General features: G+C 45.0%; 1 protein-coding gene across 1 annotated transcript in view; it reads left to right on the top strand.

Moving 5' to 3' along the window:
* RPRD2 (regulation of nuclear pre-mRNA domain containing 2) overlaps positions 1–20,395 on the top strand; it is an 81,451-nt gene that overhangs the window by 30,517 nt on the left and 30,539 nt on the right. Inside the window, 1 exon segment of the mRNA XM_048510846.1 lies at positions 15,798–15,927. Within this exon segment, the coding sequence (XP_048366803.1) occupies positions 15,798–15,927 (130 nt within the window).

Below are 20,395 nucleotides of genomic sequence, written 5' to 3'. Positions count from 1 at the left end.
GTTGAGGTGTTAAGGGACTAGATAGAAGAATGTGGCAGCAAAGGCCAATTAATGGTGAAAGACAACCCGAGTGTCAGGCGGCACACCTAACATCAAAGGAGACTCTGTTTTCTGTCATGGTGATGAGTTTTCCCTACTTTTCCTTTCTGGCCGCCTTTGTGCTTTGTAACCTGTAGTAACGTAGATTGCACCCAAGCGCCAGTTGGGCTGATAGCCCTTCCTATGACCTTGAGAACTAATGGCCTTCACATTCCTCTTCTGCTATGCCTTGCTTTTATATCTCTGGGAGAGGAAGGGAAGGGGGGCACCGTGGTGGGCGTAAAAGGGGTGCTAAGGCTATGCTGTGTCGTCTGTCAATAAAGGCTTTTGATTGAAATCACTGAGTCCGGCATTGGCTGCAGATCCGGGGCTTGATGCAGAGCTAGGAAAATCCAGGTTCCTGGGCAAATGCAGCAGGGGTCTTGATGCGTATTTAACTCAAGTGAAGGGAGTATAGATTACCTGCAGACCTCAGCAGCTTCATCAGAACTCACACTCCCATCAGCCCCTGCTAGCATGGCCAGTTGGGAATTGTAGTTCATGAACATCTGGAGAGCCGCAGGTTGCAGACCCCTGGGCTATATGTAAAATTTCATGCACTTTTGAATCCGTGGGCGTTAGCTGTGATGGCTTTTTTCCTAGGGGAGGGAATGGACGTTTACGTAGTATCAAACCTAAACTTACTTTACTGATTTTAACCACAAGCGATGTGATACGCAATTTAGAATATGGAATTCTATTATTGGAATATTTATGGAATGTATAAATGTCTTGATTTTAAGGAAAATTGCAGCTATACCTAACATTTGAGCATGGTCCAAGCTGCTGCTCCCGATGCTAACTTGGCACATATATTTTAATTACCTGCAGACCCCACAATCTGCTCTCCATACTGTTTTGGAATAACATCAACCCACAACTTCTCTCCAAACTACTTGACAGTCCCAGACTCAGAAGAGCGTTCATGCACGCCAGAACAAACACTACTACACCCTCGGCAGTCTTATCTGCCAGATACCGGGAATCCCATATTCAGAGAGACTGCATTAGTGGACGTGGGACTTTCTCATATCCTTTTGGACTGTCAACTGCCTTAAGCTTTAAGGGACAAATTGTTTAGAACTGTAGCACCTTTTTACCAAAAGGATGAACCAACACAAACTTCTTCAATTCTTATTAGTGGACCCAAACTCATTTGTTGCTTTTGAAGTCTCAGTTTTTTTATTAGCATCTTCTGATCAACAGGTGTCTAGTGTTGCAAATAGTGCCAAGTAAATACTATGATTAATGTCGGACAGAGACTTCGATGGGCTAAGCATTGTATCTGATGTAATAATTTTTAACTATGCCATTAATGGTTGCTTTTTCTTGTCACACATATTTTAATTTTTGCCGTTGGAGATATAGAAGAAATAAAAGGTGAAGGCAGTCAACAGTAAAGTAAAGTTTCCCCTTCAGTCGTGTCCGACCCTGGGGCACCACTGCGAGCAGTGATTTTATAGGCAAGCTGTTTTTGTGGGGTACTTTGCCATTGCTTTCCCCGGCTATTCTTTACTCCCTAGCTATGTCAGTGGTGGCGAACCTTTGGCACTCCAGATGTTAAGGACTACAATTCCCATCAGTCCCTACAATTGGCCATGCTGGCAAGGGCTGATGGGAATTGTAGTCCATAACATCTGGAGTGCCAAAGGTTCACCAGCACAGAGCTAGGTACTCATTTACCGACCAAGAAATGGATGGATGGCTGAGTTGACCATCAGCCAGCTGCCAGGATATCTGACCCACAGGGGGCTCGAACTCCTGACCGTGTGAGTAGCAGTGCAAGCACTTAACCACTACGTCACACGGCTCCTCAACAGTCAACAGACTTGGCAGTCAACAGACTTGGTAATAAATCAATGAAAGAATACGATTTGGACAGAAACCATCTTATGCAGTCACAGTATGTAGGATTACCCAGATATTTGAATCTCAAATTAACTTCATAACACAGAAAACACTGAACTCCTGAATAATGCATTAGGAGAAGATAAGAGAAAAGTTTGGATTTATATCCCGCTTTTCTCAACCGCAAGGAATCTCAAAAAGGCTTACAAACCTCTTCCCTTCCTCTCTCCACCCCTGACCCCTTCTGGAGTAGGCGGGACTGAGAGAGTTCTGAGAGAACCGTGACTAGCCCGAGGCCACTCAGCGGGCTGCATGTGGAGGAGAGGGGAGTCCAACCAGGATCACTGTCACGTGGAAGAGTGGGGAATCTAACTCAGCTCTCCGGATTAGAGCACTTAAACAAAGCCCCTTATGTTATTACATTTAATTAATTTATATCCTGCCCTTTCTCTCTAGTGGGAACCCAGCAATGTTTACATTGTTCTCCTATCCTTCATTTTACCCTCACAACAGCCCTGCGAGGTTGGTTAGACTGTGGCTGTGACTGCCCCCGGCCCCAATCCCCCGCATTCAGTTTTTCACGTTTTTGAGAAATTTGATGTCTCTATGTATAATACAGAACACACACGGCTCTAATGTTGTAGAATGTGATTGGTGTTTGGAGTATGCTGCCACAGGAGGTGGTGATGGCCACTCACCTGGATAGCTTTGAAAGGGGCTTGATTTATGGAGGAGAAGTCGATCTATGGTGACCGATCTTGATCCTCCTTGATCTGAGATTGCAAATGCCTCAGCAGACCAGGTGCTCTGGAGCAGCAGCAGCAGCAGAAGGCCATTGCTTTCACCTCCTGCAGGTGAGCTCCCAAAGGCACCTGGTGGGCCACTGCGAGTAGCAGAGAGCTGGACTAGATGGACTCTGGCCTGATCCAGCTGGCTTGTTCTTATGTTCTTATGTCCTTAATATCTTAAATAAAAATGTCTCAAGTCACACATTTTGTGTAAAAGTTTTCCTTTAAAAAAAAAACTCATTCCGACAGGTGGAGGGTTAATTCCATAGGGATTGTTTGCTTTTGCTTCTGCTACATTCCCAGTTTTTCCACAGGGCAGACTGGAATAAAAACAGTTCAGGGAGCTATTTTCCAAATGCTCCAGTTTTATTTCAACGCCTTCGCATCTCTAGGAAAGAGCCTCCATTTTGCGACATTTGTTCTGGGGTGTGCACTTGAAAAATGATAGTTTAATTCTATATTGGAAAGTCAGGAAGGGCGCAATGACCGTCTTCATTAACACTGGTAGGCTTGTTCTTGTATTAGAAATCTGTGTCAGGATGTCTGAACGGGACTTCCCAACCTGAGCGAAATCAACCATGCCTTGCAATTAGGCCATTTTTGAGCCTGCAACGGCCGCGGAAGCCCTGAGGGAGAAGAGAGTGTGGACCAGCCGTTTCCCATCTCTGCAGGAGGGTGAAGTGCAGGAATATCCTGCCTGCTTCTTCCATTAGGGCTCCTGAGAGCAGCCGTCCTCAGACAGCCATCCTCAGCTAAACAGGTGCAAGTGGAAATCTCTGTGAAGTGCCAGGGTCCCTGAAGTCCAAGCGTCTGCTGGCTTCTCGAACCCATCACTCGCAGCATTTGCGGCTACGTCTGTTTGAATGGATCTGTGGGCACGGCTTCAGTTGAGGCAGCTGCGGTGCAATTTCAAATATTGCTGACCCCCCAAATCCTTCCCCCTCCCTCCCTCCCTTCCGTTCTCCCCTCCTCCCTCCCTCCCTCCCTTCCTTCCGTCCTCCCTCCCTCCCTTCTGTCCTCCCTCCCTTCTGTCCTCCCTCCCTCCCTTCCTTCCTTCCGTCCTTCCTTCCTTCCGTCCTCCCTCCCTCCCTCCCGTCCTCCCTCCCTCCCTTCCGTCCTCCCTCCATCCTCCCTCCCTTCCTTCCGCCCTCCCTCCCTTCCGTCCTCCCTCCCTCCCTTCCGTCCTCCCTCCCCCCCTTCCTTCCATCCTCCCTCCCGTCCTCCCTCCCGTCCTTCCTTCCGCCCTCCCGTCCTCCCTCCCTCCCTCCCTCCCTTCCTCCCTCCCTCCCTCCCTCTTTATTTAAGCTAAGTCTGAATCAGGAAAGAAGTACTGGGAATGGAGGAATTATTTTAAGAAGTCTGAGAAACGTTATCTGGGCGGGATAGTTTTTTAAAATAGATATATGGAATTGTTGTGACAGTTGCATGAATTACTTTTATTGTTAGCCACCCTGAACCCAGCCTTGCAAAGGATAGGACAGGTATCAAACGTAATAATTTAAAATAAATGAATTGAACTTTTCAGGGGCTTCCAAAAGGGCTCCGTGGTCCTGTAAATTGCTCCGTTCTGGAATTCACCTGTACAAGTTGCGATTTGAATCCTATTCTGTGCCGTAGCCCGCAGTCCTCTGCGTGAAGCTGAATTTAACAAGGGAAGGAAGCAGAGAATTGGCAGCGTTTTGCTTTGAGTCCCTTGGGTTGTTTATTTCTGGTCATTTGGGTAGAGATGAGCTACTTGTCATTTTTGTGCGCTTTCAGTCATAACGTCTCGGTGAAGATGGAATGGTGGGAAAAACATTAAAGAATTTTAGGCCCTTGGTAAACGGCACCTCAAAGGCAAATTGATTTATTGTGCCTTCGGCTTTTGTGAGCCAGAGACCGGCTTGCCCTTTGTCCATCTGTACTGGTATCTGCACATGTGGCTCACAAAAGCTGCCATTCCAGTGACGTTGTTGGTCTTTGAGGCGTTGTGAGACTTTTTCTTTGGAATCGTATCCTGCCTTCCCGTTAACGCGCCCCAGGCAGTGAAGTCACGCATATGGTTGCGTAACACGTAATTGCAATAGGTTGAGACAAATTCTTATCCTCTTACTTTTTAAGAGTCCTTAGCTGAATTGCAGGGAGGAGGCACGGTTTATTTCGTGCCCTTAAGTGTATAATAGTTTTAATGCTGAACTTGAAACTTCTGCCTAGTTGTTTTTTGTTATTTTGTTGTTTTTTTATACATAAGAATTAACAGAACAGGAAACAAGAAAACAGTCCAACCATAGTTAACAGAGAGGAAACAAAATTATACATATTAAAAACATTAGTCAATAGTCATTATTGATGTAAATTCTGATAATCCATATTTGGTTAAAAAACCCACTGATGAATGGTTACTATTATACATTTCTACAATTTATCTCACAAAGTGAAAGTATTGGTGTATTATCATCTTACATAGTTTGATAATCATTTCTTTCTAATTAAACCCCTTTTCAGTGTAATATATAATATATCATAAAGGTTATTGGTTATTTTTATACATCATTGGAACAATATCCTCCATATTTAATCATTATTCCCCCCTCCCTTTTTTGGATTATTATTATTATTATTATTATTATTATTATTATTATTATTATTATTATTATTATTTAGATTTATAGGCCGTCTCACCCCAAAAGGGCTCGAGGCGGCTCACAATACAGCTGTTCCAATAACAGCACATAAAATACATAACTAAAACTAACCACATTAAAACAAATTTCCACAGCAGCCGTTTCTTACAATTTAAATGACAAAGTTAAAAGCAAGCAAGATTAAAGACAGGTAATAGAAATAATACACTTTCCATTTTTCTTTTAAAAAATTTTGATTGGTCATTTATTTATGAAGTTCCTTAATTTTGCCATTGTTGCATATTCCACTAGTTTATTATCCCAATTCTCTCAAGTTGGACTTTCTTCTACTATCCAGGTTGTTGTAAATTCTACTCTGGCCAACACTATCGAATATCAAAACAGTTCTAGGATTGGGGTGCTGTGTGGTTTCTGGGCTGTATGGCCGTGTTCTAGCAGCATTCTCTCCTGACGTTTCGCCTGCATCTGTTCTAAGATTTGGGACTATTTCTTGGCAACAAGTCTACTAACACAGCCTTGATATCCATTGCAAATTATAGATTTTTAAAATTTTTCTGAATTTCTGCTTGAGTTTCTTTCCAAAATGTTTAAACGTGTCTACACGTCCCCCACATATAGTAAAATGAAGAATTCACTACTTCACATTTCCAACATTTCCCATTGTTGTATTGTCGAAGGCTTTCACGGCCGGAATCACAGGGTGTTGTGGGGTTTCCGGGTTGCATGATCGTGTTCCAGTAGCATTTTCTCCTGATGTTTTATACATCATTTCCCCCTTGTTAATTCTTATCCATCTTCTCAATATGCTTCAGAGTGATACATCACTAACATCTTTTACCAATTTTCTTTTAATATTTGGCTGTGAATTTTATACCTTTTGTCCATAAAGCTTCCCAGTGTTGAAAGGATATTTCTTCCTCAAAGTTTAGCGTCGGTGTAACCGTGCATGTTTTCACTTGTTCTGCTTCTTTATCAAATTGAATATACATTTGTGCTTTTGATGAATTAATAAATGTGCTTTTTTTCTGCAAAATCACCTTTTCAAATGTCGTCAGTCTCCTTATGCTTCTTGCTGTTTCCTTTCTTAGTCTTGAAACTGAGAGAACCAGCATGGTGTAGTGGTTAAGAGTGAGTAGACTCTGATCCAGAGAACCGAGTTCGATTCCCCACTCCTCCCAAAGGCGTTTGTAAGCGCTTTGAGTTTCCTTACAGGAGAGAAGGGAGAGGGATATAAATCAAAATTATAATTCTTCTAGTTAAAATATTATAGCCATTGTATTTTTTGCCTTTGTCATTTATTTGTTGCCAAGATTTAATTTCTCCTTGAATGTCTATCTTATCTCCAACTGTTATAAAAGCAGTATTTTTCATTACATTTGTATCTATACAAAATAAGCTTCTATAGCTGACATTAATGGAGATATTGGAGGGCTAATTCTTTTTCAGGTAATTGCCCCAATTTTAAACAGTCCATCTCTGATTACATGACTTCCATTTTGTACTGTATTTTTTCTGATTAATTTTTTTCTGTCCATAAACAATGATGTAGTCCGTCTTCTAGATCTGCTGTTTCTGATTTTGTTACTCTGTAGTCTAGAGCATAGGTGTCAAACTCGCGGCCCTCCAGATGTTATGGACTACAGTTCCCATGATGCTGGCAGGGGATGATGGGAACTGTAGTCCATACCATCTGGAGGGCTACCGAAGTTTGACACTCTATAGCTTAGAGTAGAACCTGCGGCTCTCCAGATGTTCAGGAACTACAATTCCCATCAGCCCCTACCAGCATGGCCAATTGGCCATGCTGACAGAGGCTGATGGGAATTGTAGTTCCTGAACATCTGGAGAGCCGCAGGTTCCCTACCCCTGCTCTAGAGTAATAGTTTTCTAATTCAACCTGCAATCCAAACCAAACCAGCTGCTTTATAGTATAATTTAATATTAGTTATTGCTGATCCTTGTTTCTTTTTCTCATCTTGTAAAAGTTTAAATCTGATTCTTGGCTCTTTGCCGTTCCATATGAACGCATCTGTTTCTGTCATTCATGTTTTTTCTTGTGTATTAATTGGTAACATTTGAAATTAAAAACTCGTAGATTCATTTTTACAGTGGAAATTCTTCCCAGCTGTGAAATTTTTAGTTTTGACCATCTTTGCATATTTCTCTTATATCTTCCTCCATGGCATTTTACAGTTACCTTTGAATAGTGTTTCATTTTGTCCAGTTCCGTTTTGTTCCCAAGTATTTATCTGGATTTGTGGTCACATCACAACCTGTAGTCTCGATAATATTTTCTTCTTGCTTCGTTAAGAATTTCAAAATTATTTTAGTCTTTCTCCTATTAATTTTGAAGTCCAATGGGGATCCAGATTTTTCAATTTGTTCTGTTATACTCTGCATTGACAGTTAGGGTTTGAAATTGACAGTAACACGTCATCAGTGAAGCTTTTCAATTTGAATTCTGAACATAAGAACATAAGAACAAGCCAGCTGGATCAGACCAGAGTCCATCTAGTCCAGCTCTCTGCTACTCGCAGTGGCCCACCAGGTGCCTTTGGGAGCTCACGTGCAGGATGTCAAAGCAATGGCCTTCTGCTGCTGCTGCTCCCGAGCACCTGGTCTGCTAAGGCATTTGCAACCTCAGATCAAGGAGGATCAAGATTGGTAGCCAGACTTCTCCTCCATCAATCTGTCCAAGCCCTTTTTAAAGCTATCCAGGTTAGTGGCCATCACCACCTCCTGTGGCAGCATATTCCAAACACCAATCACACGTTGCGTGAAGAAGTGTTTCCTTTTATTAGTCCTAATTCTTCCCCCCAGCATTTTCAATGAATGCCCCCTGGTTCTAATATTGTGAGATTCTGCATCCACTTTAATTCTGAAATCTTGTCAGATCTTAGTAGCCAGAACTTCTAGCACAAGAACGAATTAAGAGTGAAGATAATGGACCTCCTTGGCACGTTCCTTTTTCAGTTCATCAGTCAAGAGTCCATTAAGATCTTCGCATGTTGTTTTGCATAAATATTTTGTATTCAGTTCATAAATCTTGAGACACAATTTCAATTTTAAAGGGGGAGGAAAGAGGTGGAAAGCCTTCAAGACTTGCCTGTCCGTTTGTTGAAGAAAGGAGGGATTTTTGACTTTTAAAACAAATTTTACAAAGGAAAACATAAGATATCGCTGAAGAATTCCATTAGTTTTGGAAGTTGCATTACCTAAGGATAAAGGAATATTTAGTACTGTCGAGCGAGCAAAATAACTTGCAGAACAATTATCAATTGAGGATATGTCCAAAGAATCTGGGGAAAATCTTGATAGAAAATCTCAGAGAATTCACTGGAATCAAAAAGAAGAAAAGAACTTGAAGTAGCAAAAGGTAAAGAAGAAGTTAAGTTAGACCAAACTGCAGCACTTGAGTAAAATGGACTACAATAAGATTGTATCAATTAATATTAATGGTTTAAATCCCCCCTCCAAGTGAACAATTTTTTTAAAATCAATTTAAAAAGCAAAGCGCACATATCTTATGTATCCAAAAAACTCATATGAAGAAAAAAAATGAACTCTTAAAATTGTGGTATATATAAATAATTTACATGTACATATTCTAGAAGATTTAAAAGTCCCAGAAGGAAGAGATATTATTTTGAATATTTGGCTCCCAGAAGGCAAGATCTACACTAGCTACAATTTACGGCCCCAAAAATGCAAGGGAATTTTTACCGGGGCGGGGGGGGGGGGGGGGCCAATTTATATTAAACTTTCAACAAGGAGAGATAATGACCTTCGCTATGAATGGGTTAATGGATAAAAAGACACATCTATAAAAACCAAAGGAAACAGACTTCTCAAAAATGTGTTTGTTTATATGGAAATGCTCAGTGAGAAGATGATAGAAATCCATCGTATTCAGGGACACACGTACCCTGTTTCCCCTAATATAAGACATCCCCGAAAAATAAGACATAGTAGAGGTTTTGCTGAAGTGCGAAATATAAGGCATCCCCCGAAAGTAAGACATAGCAAAGTTTTTGTTTGGAAGCATGCCCGACGAACAGAACACAGGAAAAATAAGACATCCCCTGAAAATAAGACATAGCACATCTTTGGGAGCAAAAATTAATATAAGACACTGTCTTATATTCGGGGAAACACGGGTATGTGTTAGATGTCAAAAACATTGATCATAAATCTAGAGAATGTGAATATACAGTCAAAGAGTTTTGCAGATTCCATTCCTGCAAAAGTAACTTGAGAACAAGGCAGAGTCAGGAGGGGAAGATGGTGATTAAATGATATTGTTATTCTTGGTCTCCGTCTCTCGCCTCCCTCTCTCTTGTCTGTTCTGACAAGTGTTACTTAGACGTTAAATCATTGATAACGTTTCCATTCATTATTTAGAAACTTTCAAGATAAAGGTGTGTATTGGTTGCTGTAAGTAAGCATAATGTAATATTTTGCTATTTTAGAAATGGGGATGAGACGTTGCTTTATTTTTAGAGAATGGCGCTGATGGCCTCAATATGTCTATCACTATGTACTGTTGCGACAGGTGGGCGTGGAGGTTGCTTGGTTATGTTTTTGTGTTTTTGGAGAAAGGGTGATTTAATTATTTACACCTTGTAGGAGGGGTTTGTATTATTAATCTGTAGAAGAAGAAGAGGAAGAAGAAGAAGAGTTTGGATTTATATCCCCCCTTTCTCTCCTGCTGGAGACTCAAAGGGGCTGACAATCTCCTTGACCTTCCCCCCCACAACAAGCACCCTGCGAGGTGGGTGGGGCTGAGAGAGCTCCGAGAAGCTGTGACTAGCCCAAGGTCACCCAGCTGGCGTGTGTGGGAGTCCACAGGCTAATCTGAATTCCCCAGATAAGCCTCCACAGCTCAGGCGGCAGAGCAGGGAATCAAACCCGGCTCCTCCAGATTAGATACATGAGCTCTTAACCTCCTACGCCACTGCTGCTCCCTTAACCTCCTGTGCCACTGTAGCAATATTAACTGTATGCCCCAAACATTCCCTTCTCTCTGGACACAGTGTGTAACAGACTTCCCTCTGAAGGTGCCAGCCACAGATGCAGGTGAAATGTTAGGAACAAGATCCACCAGACCACGGCCACACAGCCCGGGAAACTCACCAGAACCTGGCTTAAACCTGTTTTCTGGAGCAGCTCAGATGTCTACAAATTGGGACTGAGCATGGTACTCAACTATTATTTTTCACTGGCCACCTGTGGAAACCCAGTCACACGACAGGATTACTTACAGCGATAATTTTGAGGTTAATTAGATTAATTGCTGTCTTATTAAAAGAAAGAAAAATGCTGTTTAATTCTCCCGGAGGCGACTTAGGGCATCTTGTATGGGTGATTTCCATCCCTTCTTCAGGGAGGCAGGATAAACTCATCCTGTTCAATCTAACTGATTGACAAGTGTGTGTAACAGTTTTTTTAAAGCTGTGATTAAATCTGTAGCTTGACCGCTCTTTCTGGGTCTTTGACCAACTTCCTTGGTTTTTTTGGTTCGCAAATAAGAACATAAGAACAAGCCAGCTGGATCAGACCAGAGTCCATCTAGTCCAGCTCTCTGCTACTCGCAGTGGCCCACCAGGTGCCTTTGGGAGCTCACGTGCAGGAGGTGAAAGCAATGGCCTGCTGCTGCGGCTGCTGCTCCCGATCACCTGGACTGTTTAGGCATTTGCAATCTCAGATCAAAGAGGATCAAGATTGGTAGCCAGAGATCGACTTCTCCACCATAAATCTGTCCAAGCCCCTTTTAAAGCTATCCAGGTGAGTGGCCATCACCACCTCCTGTGGCAGCATATTCCAAACAGGCTGAAATATATCATTTTCGTCCTGTCGACGGATTGTAATATTGCACTGTATGTTTGCAACTTGATGTTTTTTTTAGCCGCTTATGTCCAAGGAGATGAAGTGGGATACAGATATTTTAAGTAAGTAATAAAATATATTATGGTCCCAGCTAGTGAAACCAGGCCCCGCTAAGCACTCGAAAGCTTTCCCAGATGAACCAGCGAGTGACGGCTGAGCCGCCCTTCCTAGCTTCCCCCACTACCAAGCTATAATGTTTCTGTATGAATCCCGTGGTGTCTGGTGAAAGGGTTTTTCTTTGCGAAGGAAACAGCCCTTTCATCAGTGGATCACAGAATTGGTTTTAAGGAAGAAGCAGTTGGATCATGCAAAAAAGCCACTCTGTTGATGGGTGGGATTCTCTTCAGCAGAACAGGACGGGCGTGCAGCCTAAAATACACCCCAAAATGTTTTGCTAGACCCAGTTTTTCTCTTTAAAGTTTTTCTTTACATTGTTAACAGCACACAAGACAAGGCTGAATCCTGCAGACATTTCTGCTACCCACGTCCGTGATTTTAGCTCAGAGGTGTCAAACTCTGGCGCTTCAGATGTTCATGGACTACAATTCCCATCAGCCATGCCAGCAGGGGCTGATGGGAATTGTAGTCCATTCCTCCCCGACCACCCTCCAGCAGTGGCGTAGGAGGTTAAGAGCTCGTGTATCTAAGCTGGAGGAACCGGGTTTGATTCTCCGCTCTGCTGCCTGAGCTGTGGAGGCTTATCTGGGGAATTCAGATCAGCCTGTACACTCCCACACACGCCAGCTGGGTGACCTTGGGCTTGTCACAGCTTCTCGGAGCTCTCTCAGCCCCACCCACCTCACAGGGTGTTTGTTGTGAGGGGGGAAGGGCAAGGAGGTTGTAAGCCCCTTTGAGTCTCCTGCAGGAGAGAAAGGGGGGATATAAATCCAAACTCTTCTTCTTCTCCCTTATACGATTCCAGTGGGCGGGGGAGGGGGGATGGACGGGGACGGGACACGGACACTAAACATTTTGTTTAAGAAGTGACTTAAAAAAAACTAAATCCAATCTAAATTGTAAACATCCAGTTTTTAACAAAATAATGTTGATGGATCCTGATAATGCTATAGTGCAGTGGTTCTCAACCTCCCTAATGCCGCGACCCTTTAATACAGTTCCTCATGTTGTGGTGACCCCCAACCCTAACATTTATCCATTTTACAGATGGAGAACACTGATGCAGAGAGTCTTAGGCGACCCCTGTGAAAGGGTCGTTCGAACCCCCCAAAGGGGTCCCGACCCCCAGGTTGAGAATCGCTGCTGTAGTGGCTATTGTGGGTCTGCCCGGCTGTGTGGCATCTTCAGTGACATGTCTGGAAACCCACAAGAGCCAGTGGATTCTGGTGTCAGAGCCTTTGACAATCCAGTGCCGTAGCGGTCAGTTCTGGGTTGGCCTCTCGCCTGTGGCTTGGTTTTAATATGCAGTAAAACACTTGGAAGTAAATTAAGTCATATGTCCGGGCCCTGCGAGACCTTAATGAGTTTCGCAGGGCCTGTAAGACCGAGCTATTCCGCCGGGCTTTTGGGGAGACCAGCCGCTGATGCCCCCTCCTCTCCCCCCCCTTTTTTATTCTAACAACTGGGGCCCCGCTGTTCCCTCTTAGGGGAGTTTTAATTATTGGACGCCATCTGTTGCTGTGGTTGTTTGATATGTTTTATGATTGGACGCTGTATTTTAATGTATATCACCACCTATTGTGTGCTGTGTGCTCTTTATTTCTTTGTTGTGAACCGCCCTGAGCCCTCCAGGGGAGGGCGGTATATAAGTTTAATAATAAAATAAATAAATACATAAATATGTGTGAGGGAGCTGTCCAAAATGCCTGCTGGTTTGCGGTAGCCCAGTATGAGAGGCTGATTCTTAAGGCACGTTGAGGTCGGACATCGGCTGAAGTCAGTCAAGGTTGGAAATAGATGCGGCTTCTCGTTTGCGGCAAGCATCCGAGATCCTGCCTTCAGATTGAGTCTTGGGCCCTGGTTCTTGCTGTTTGTGCCACTTTTTAATATTTATATTATCTTTTATTTCTTTTTTTTTGAAAAAGTTTATTTGATTCAAGTATTTTAAAAGGACCATATACAAAAGTGAGTTCAGTTAGCATTATACAAAATGTTCAGTCCATAATATGTGATAATTCCTAATAATACAATAATATACCTTTCCGTATTCCTTTCAATTTTATGACTTCACATTCGGACCTGACTAAAAACAGTTTTCTCTTGAAGTTTAACTTTCTTTAACCAACCTCTCGTAGATACCCAAAGTTAATAACCAACCACAAAGATTCTTAAAGTTCTAGAAAAAGAAATTTGTTTTTTTCCCCTTATTTCTTTGTGGGTAGAGTCAAAAAATTCTTATCTCTTTGGATTGGTTTTGTTTTGTCTCCCCAATCCCTCCAAATAGGAGGGTTTACCCCTTGAGTGATGTTTCTACTTCTTTCCTATTTCCTACTATTCTCTGGAGAGGAGAAGTCGATTTATGGCTACCAATCTTGATCCTCCTTGATCTGAGATTGCAAATGCCTTAGCAGACCAGGTGATCGGGAGCAACAGCCGCAGAAGGCCATTGCGTTCACATCCTACATGTGAGCTCCCAAAGGCACCTGGTGGGCCACTGCGAGTAGCAGAGAGGTGGACTAGATGGACTCTGGTCTGATCCAGCTGGTTTGTTCTTATGTTCTTATGTTCTTAGAGATTCAGTCTCCCTATTTGGGTATTTATTATCGTTTTCTGTATTTAAATTTAATATACAGCTGGATCTATTGCTACTTCATATTCATCTGATATAAATTTTAACCCTGGTTGCCAAATCCTGTTATATCTTTCCACCGGTAATAGTTTGAGCTGGTGGGCTCCTTTGTCCATTAGGTATAATTGATTCACTTTCTCCTTCCACTCTTCTATATTTGGGAGATGTTCTGACTTCCAATATTTGGCCAGGGTGATTCGTGCCGCAGTTGTTAAGTGGAAAAGTTTGTGCCACTTTTGAGTGGAGGAGGGGGGTTCACTTGCGCCGCCATGCAGAAGCCGGGCTGGCACCTTCAGAGGCACGTCGCAGTAACTGCGCCACAAAGAGAGACGCATCTCACCTTGGCATGCCTCTGGAGACACCGGCTGTGGATGCAGGCGAAACGTTAGGAGCAACAATCACTGGACTGCAGAAACTTAGCCTGTAAAACCCACAACATCCAGTTTTTGTTTTTAATTCCTTGCTGGGTTGATTTCAAGATGGTCCTTGACTTCCTACAGCTGAATAGGCCCTGGGAACTTTGCTGCTTGAAAAGCTGCGTTTCGGGAAAGAATTTCACAAGTGATCCAGACCATTTGGGCTGCCTGCGTGAGGTGCCAGCATTCTCACTATTGTGCTCTGATGGTCTCTTGTTATGAATCTTCCCTGTGCCTAGCGCCCATCAGTCGACGTGAGTTCTCCTTCCTTTCCAGGGACTTGTTTGTCAGAGTTTGTCAATTTGCTCTTCTGGTCCAGCTTATGGCTTGGAGTGATTGCATGAATGCCAGAGCGTTTGGAGTTGGCAGCCGTTGCTGCATCTCGTCTGACAGTGGGGATCGGAGACCACATGAGGTGGACCAGTGGGAGGGCATCACAGGGTTACAGTGGTGTCTCCAGGACTTGGGAGCCAGGCCTGGGCCAAAGCAGTGGGATTGGGGCCATTCAAGAGTAGAGAAGCAAGATGTGGCAGGAGATGCTGAGCTTTTCTCCTGGAGGCACACCTTGCATGGGTGATTCCACACCCCTTTCTCATCCAAGATGTCCTCCTAGCCGACCAGGAGAAGGACCCTTCACAGTAAGTATCCAATGGACCGTTCTCCTGGAGGCGGAGGACATCTTGCATGAGAAGGGGGTGTGGAATCACCCATCCAAGATGTCCTCCTAGCCTACCAGGAGAAGGACCCTTCACAGTGAGTATCCAATGGACTGTTCTCCTGGAGGCGGAGGACATCTTGCATGAGAAGGGGGTGTGGAATCACCCATCCACGATGTCCTCCTAGCCTACCAGGAGAAGGATCCTCCACGGTGAGTATCCAATGGACCATTCTCCTGGAGGCAGAGGACATCTTGCACGAGAAGGGGGTGTGGAATCACCCATCCAAGAAGTCCTCCTAGCCTACCAGGAGAAGGATCCTTCACGGTGAGTATCCAATGGACCGTTCTCCTGGAGGCGGAGGACATCTTGCATGAGAAGGAGGTGTGGAATCACCCATCCAAGATGTCCTCCTAGCCTACCAGGAGAAGGACCCTTCACGGTGAGTATCCAATGGACCGTTCTCCTGGAGGCGGAGGACATCTTGCATGAGAAGGGGGTGTGGAATCACCCATCCAAGATGTCCTCCTAGCCTACCAGGAGAAGGACCCTTCACGGTGAGTATCCAATGGACCATTCTCCTGGATGTGGAGGACATCTTGCATGAGAAATTGCATTGTTCTGCATGTGCAGAAAGGGCCAGAGCCTCACTTCATCCATTCAATTAGGGCAGCAGCAACTCTTCCTCAGCATTGGCCTGCTGGTTTGTCTGTCAGGGCACCTGTCGCTAACCCGTCTCTCCCTCTTCTTTCCAGCTGCCTTTCCTCATCGCCTGAACCTTTTTTACCTGGCCAACGATGTCATACAGAACTGCAAGCGGAAAAACGCCATCGTGTTTCGTGACACTTTTGCGGACGTGCTCCCGGAAGCGGCCGCCTTGGTGAAGTAAGTGACGGGATTTGCTCGGTTAGTCTTGGGGTTTGACCCAAGTTCATTCTTTTCCTGCCCCTCGTTCATCTTCAGTGGAAATTCAAGGGTCAGCCATAGGATAGCGGTTTGCCAAAACTGCAGATGTTCATCATAGAATCATAGAGTTGGAAGAGACCCCGAGGGCCTCCCAGTGCATTCCACTGTTGAACAGCCCTGACAGTCAGGAAGTTCTTCCTTATGTTTAGGTGGAGTCTCTTTTCCTTCACCTTGAACCCATGACTCCTGGTCCTAGTCTCTGGAGCAGCAGAAAACAAGCTTGCTCCCTCACCAACATGACATCCCTTCAAATATCTAACCATGGCTATCATGTCACCTCTTAGCCTTCTCTTCACAAAACTAAACATACCCATCTCCCTAAGTCTTTCCTCGTAGGGCATGGATTCCAGACCTTTTACCATTTTGGTTGCCCTCCTCCGGACCTGTTCCAGCTTGTCAAATATCCTTCTTGACTTGCGGTGCCCAGAACTTCATGCTGGAATGGAAGTGAGGTGGAATGACCATTTCAGAGTTCTAGCCCTGAAGCCAGAGCGGATATCAAGGAAATCACCTCATTTTTGTAAAATGTAACAGTACACATAGGCTGAGAAGGCTGAGATGAGGGAAATCTTCTCAGGAGACTTTGGTGGAGTACCCTGTTTTTAAACAAAACTTTTCATAGAGCTACGGTTGTGGTTTTCCCAGACTGTGTATCCACAGTTGGCAAAACATTGGGAGCAAAAGCATAAGCATAAGCATTTTTATTGTCATTGTGCACGCACAACGAAATTTACAGCAGCATTCCTCGATGCACACAATTTCAGACTCATACCCCATCCTCACTTTCCCCTTCCTCCACCCATCCCTACACAGCCCCAAACACATCAACACAAAGCTGTTGTTTAGCATCGCCACAGCTCTAGAGTGGAAGCTGTCTCTAAGCCTCTTTGTCCTAGTTTTGATAGACCTGTATCGTCTGCCGGATGGCAACAGTTCAAAAAGAGAGTGTGCTGGATGAGACGGGTCCCTCAGAATATTTTGGGCTTTTTTTAGGCTTCGGGAATTATAGAGTTCTTCCAAGGAGGGGAGAGGGCAGCCGATAATCCTCTGTGCAGTAGTGATCACCCTTTGGAGCGCCTTCCTATCTGCCACTGTGCAACTGGAGAACCATACACAGATGCAGTAGGTTAAGTAGATTAAAAACTACCAGACCGCAAACACGCAGCCTGGGAAAACCACCACAGCCAGTTGATTCCAGCTGTGAAAGCCTTAGACCAGAGGCGGCCAACCTGTGGTGCTCCACATGTTCATGGACTACAATTCCCATCAGCCCCTGCCACCATGGCCAATTGGCCTTGCTGGCAGGGCTGGTGGGAATTGTAGTCCATGAACATCTGGAGCACCACAGGTTGGCCACCCCTACCTGACGCAATACATTTTTAATAGGGTCTTGGGCCACCCTTCTGTTGAATGACAGCGAGGGGAGGGGCTGGGGCTTAATGGTAGAACCTGTCCTCCGTTTGCAGAAGATCCCGGGTTCAAACCTCGGCACCCCCAGTTAAAAGGGCTGGGCAGCAGTTGATGTGAGAGCCCGAAGGATCGTTTCCAGTCTGAGTAGGCAGTATGGATCAGTGGTCTGATCCAGTACAAGGGAGCTTCGTGCGTTTTTTGAACCACAGACGTTTCATGGGGGGGGGGGGGTCTATCTCCCCTTGCTATTTGTTTGAGGCAAATGCAGGGTGGAATTCTCATGGCCCTCCCACGAGAATTCGGGGTTCCGGCCTCAGAATGAACCTCGGGGGGTGAGCAGATAAAGCAGAAGAAACGGAGTTGGTTGTAAATGTTTAGATTAACTTTTTGCGCGTGTGGCATTTCCTGCTTGGGTTGCCCTGCCGCCCACTTTAGGCGGTTCACATTTACAGGGAGTGGCAGAAGATCGCCATGGCGATGCGCCAGCCTTCGAAGAGCTTAGCTCCCGAGGGCACTCTTTGGGAGAGCCTGTCGCGTTTCCAAGTGATCACTTCCCCCTTCCTCTTCCCTCCCTCGGGGTTTTGGCCAGGTGTGGTGAGCGGCCCCCTGAGGCCATCTTCCGTTTTCTGTCTTCGTGGCTAATTAATGTTCCTCCGAAGGTCGGCGTTTCCTAACGTTGGCTTCGGGTTGCATCTCTTCTGAAGTCGAGTGGGCGATCGTTGGTTTCTCAGAAAAGTAACCTGGTGTTTCTGCCCTGCTTGCTTTTCGTTTCTGTGCTCCTCAGATTCATCTTCAGATGCCAGCCACAGATGCAGGCGAAACGTCAGGAGAAAATGCGACTGGAACACAGCCATATAACCTGGAAAACCCACAACGCCTACCGTATATACTCGTGTATAAGGCACTCAATTTTACCTCAGAAAACTGGGAAATTTTATTGACTCGTGTATAAGTCAAGGGTGGGAAAGGTCCATCGAGAGGCAGGGTGCTGAGCTGGCAAAGGAGCCATAGCTGGAGGAAAGGAGCACCCCAGAAGCCTTTGGGAGGCTTTTTAAGGAGGGGAGAGGCGGGCGCGTGCGGGTCTGGGGAGAGGGAAAGTGGCTGGAGGCAGGAGAAAGCGAAGCAGAGAAGGCAGTATGCGGTCTAAATGGCACCCGGAGAGCAAACACCCCCCCCCCCCGTGGAGCCCTGCTTACTTGCGAGTAAGCGCCACAGTGCTTACTCACGAGTCGCGAAGCTTTGTCCTCTTCACTAACTCACGCTTTCCCTGTGGAGCCGCAGCGCTTACTCGCGAGTCACGAAGCCTCGTCCTTCTCACTAACTTGCATTTTCTTTCTTGCAGGCTCTGAGGCTACTAACTCTCTCACACACACGCACCGTGGAAAGTGCTTCTATTTGGGCAAAGCAGGTTGAGGTTGAGTGGTGCAGCTCAGCTGAATTGTCCATTCTAGGGTTGCGGTTTATGGTCAGCAGGTTGTGTAGTTCAGAGTGTGATAATTTTTCTTCGGCTCCAGGAAACAGCTCTAAAATTCAGAAGCCCGACTCCTTTTTCAGGCTTTGGGGCGTTGTGTTTTAATGACCGTATTTTCCACCGTGTTTGCTCAAAAGGAAGGTGGCCCTGAATTTAAGAAAATCCCTCTAAAAAGGGTTATGTAACAAAATATAATTTTCCTGGACAAAAATGTAACTCGTGTGTGAACGTAAGATGACACCACCATTATCATAGCCATAGAAGGCCATTGCTTTCACCTCCTGCAGGTGAGCTCCCAAAGGCACCTGGTGGGCCACTGCGAGTAGCAGAGTGCTGGACTAGATGGACTCTGGTCTGATCCAGCAGGCTTGTTCTTATGTTCTTAAATGCCTTAGCAGACCAGGTGCTCGGGAGCAGCAGAAGCAGCAGCAGGCCCTTGCTTTCACATCCTGCATGTGAGCTCCCAAAGGCACCTGGTGGGCCACTACGAGTAGCAGAGTGCTGGACTAGATGGACTCTGGTCTGATCCAGCAGGCTAGTTCTTATGTTCTTATGTTCCTATCATCTTAAAGAGCTATCATCTAAGGAGCACGCACTAAAAAAAGGGGGCTTTTGTTTTGTTTTTCCAAAGAAAGCCTCGGACAGAGATCCTTTTGTGATCTTTCAACTTTTAGCGGGTGTTCAAGCTTCTTTATGTTGCTGCCGGTAGCACAAGGACCACCTGCTGGCGACTCACGCTCCGAAGCTAACCTAACTTCTCCCCAATTTCTCATGATTTCATGAGGGTTTATTTTTAAAGCACTTCCCCAAATGTCCCAATATTTCTGTCAGAAAAATGGGGGGGGGGGTCCTCAGACATTGTTGTGTTCTGTACTGTGAGTGAGGAAAAAAATCATTTTCCAGAAGATTTTGGAGATAATATTTCCTAGGACAGTGGTGGTGAACCTTTGGCACTCCAGATGTTATGGACTACAATTCCCATCAGCCCCTGCCAGCACGGCCAATTGGCCATGCTGACAGGGGCTGATGGGAATTGTATTCCATAACATCTGGAGCGCCAAAGGTTCGCCACCACTGTCCTAGGATTTTTTTCGGCTCTCCCCAAAATGACCCATATTTTCCATTGGGAAGATGGAAAGAACTCCTAGGAGGGGAACTCCGTTTTTTTACCAGGCAGAAGCTCAGGTAGCTGGTGACAGGGAACACCTTTTTATACCTGAGGCTCTGGAGGACTGCAGCCAGTCAGAGGAGACAAGAGTGACCCAGACGGGCCAGTGGGCTGAGTCGGGATAAGGCATCCTCCTGGGTGCAGCTTCCTCTTGTCACTTGAGAATTGCAGTGTTCCGATGATATTATGGCTTGGTAAAGATGATCCCATTGCCGATTTGCGTACTGGATCTGTTTCTCTTTCATTAAGGCATATAACATGGCATATAACATGGTTTTATGTTAAGTTAACTGGTTCCACACTGTCGGATTCCTAAATTTCTTAAACTGTTGATAAAG

Source organism: Sphaerodactylus townsendi, linkage group LG01 (genome assembly GCF_021028975.2).
Source record: "Sphaerodactylus townsendi isolate TG3544 linkage group LG01, MPM_Stown_v2.3, whole genome shotgun sequence".
Taxonomy (NCBI): Eukaryota; Metazoa; Chordata; class Lepidosauria; order Squamata; family Sphaerodactylidae; genus Sphaerodactylus; species Sphaerodactylus townsendi.
This window is presented reverse-complemented; position numbering and strand designations above follow the sequence as displayed.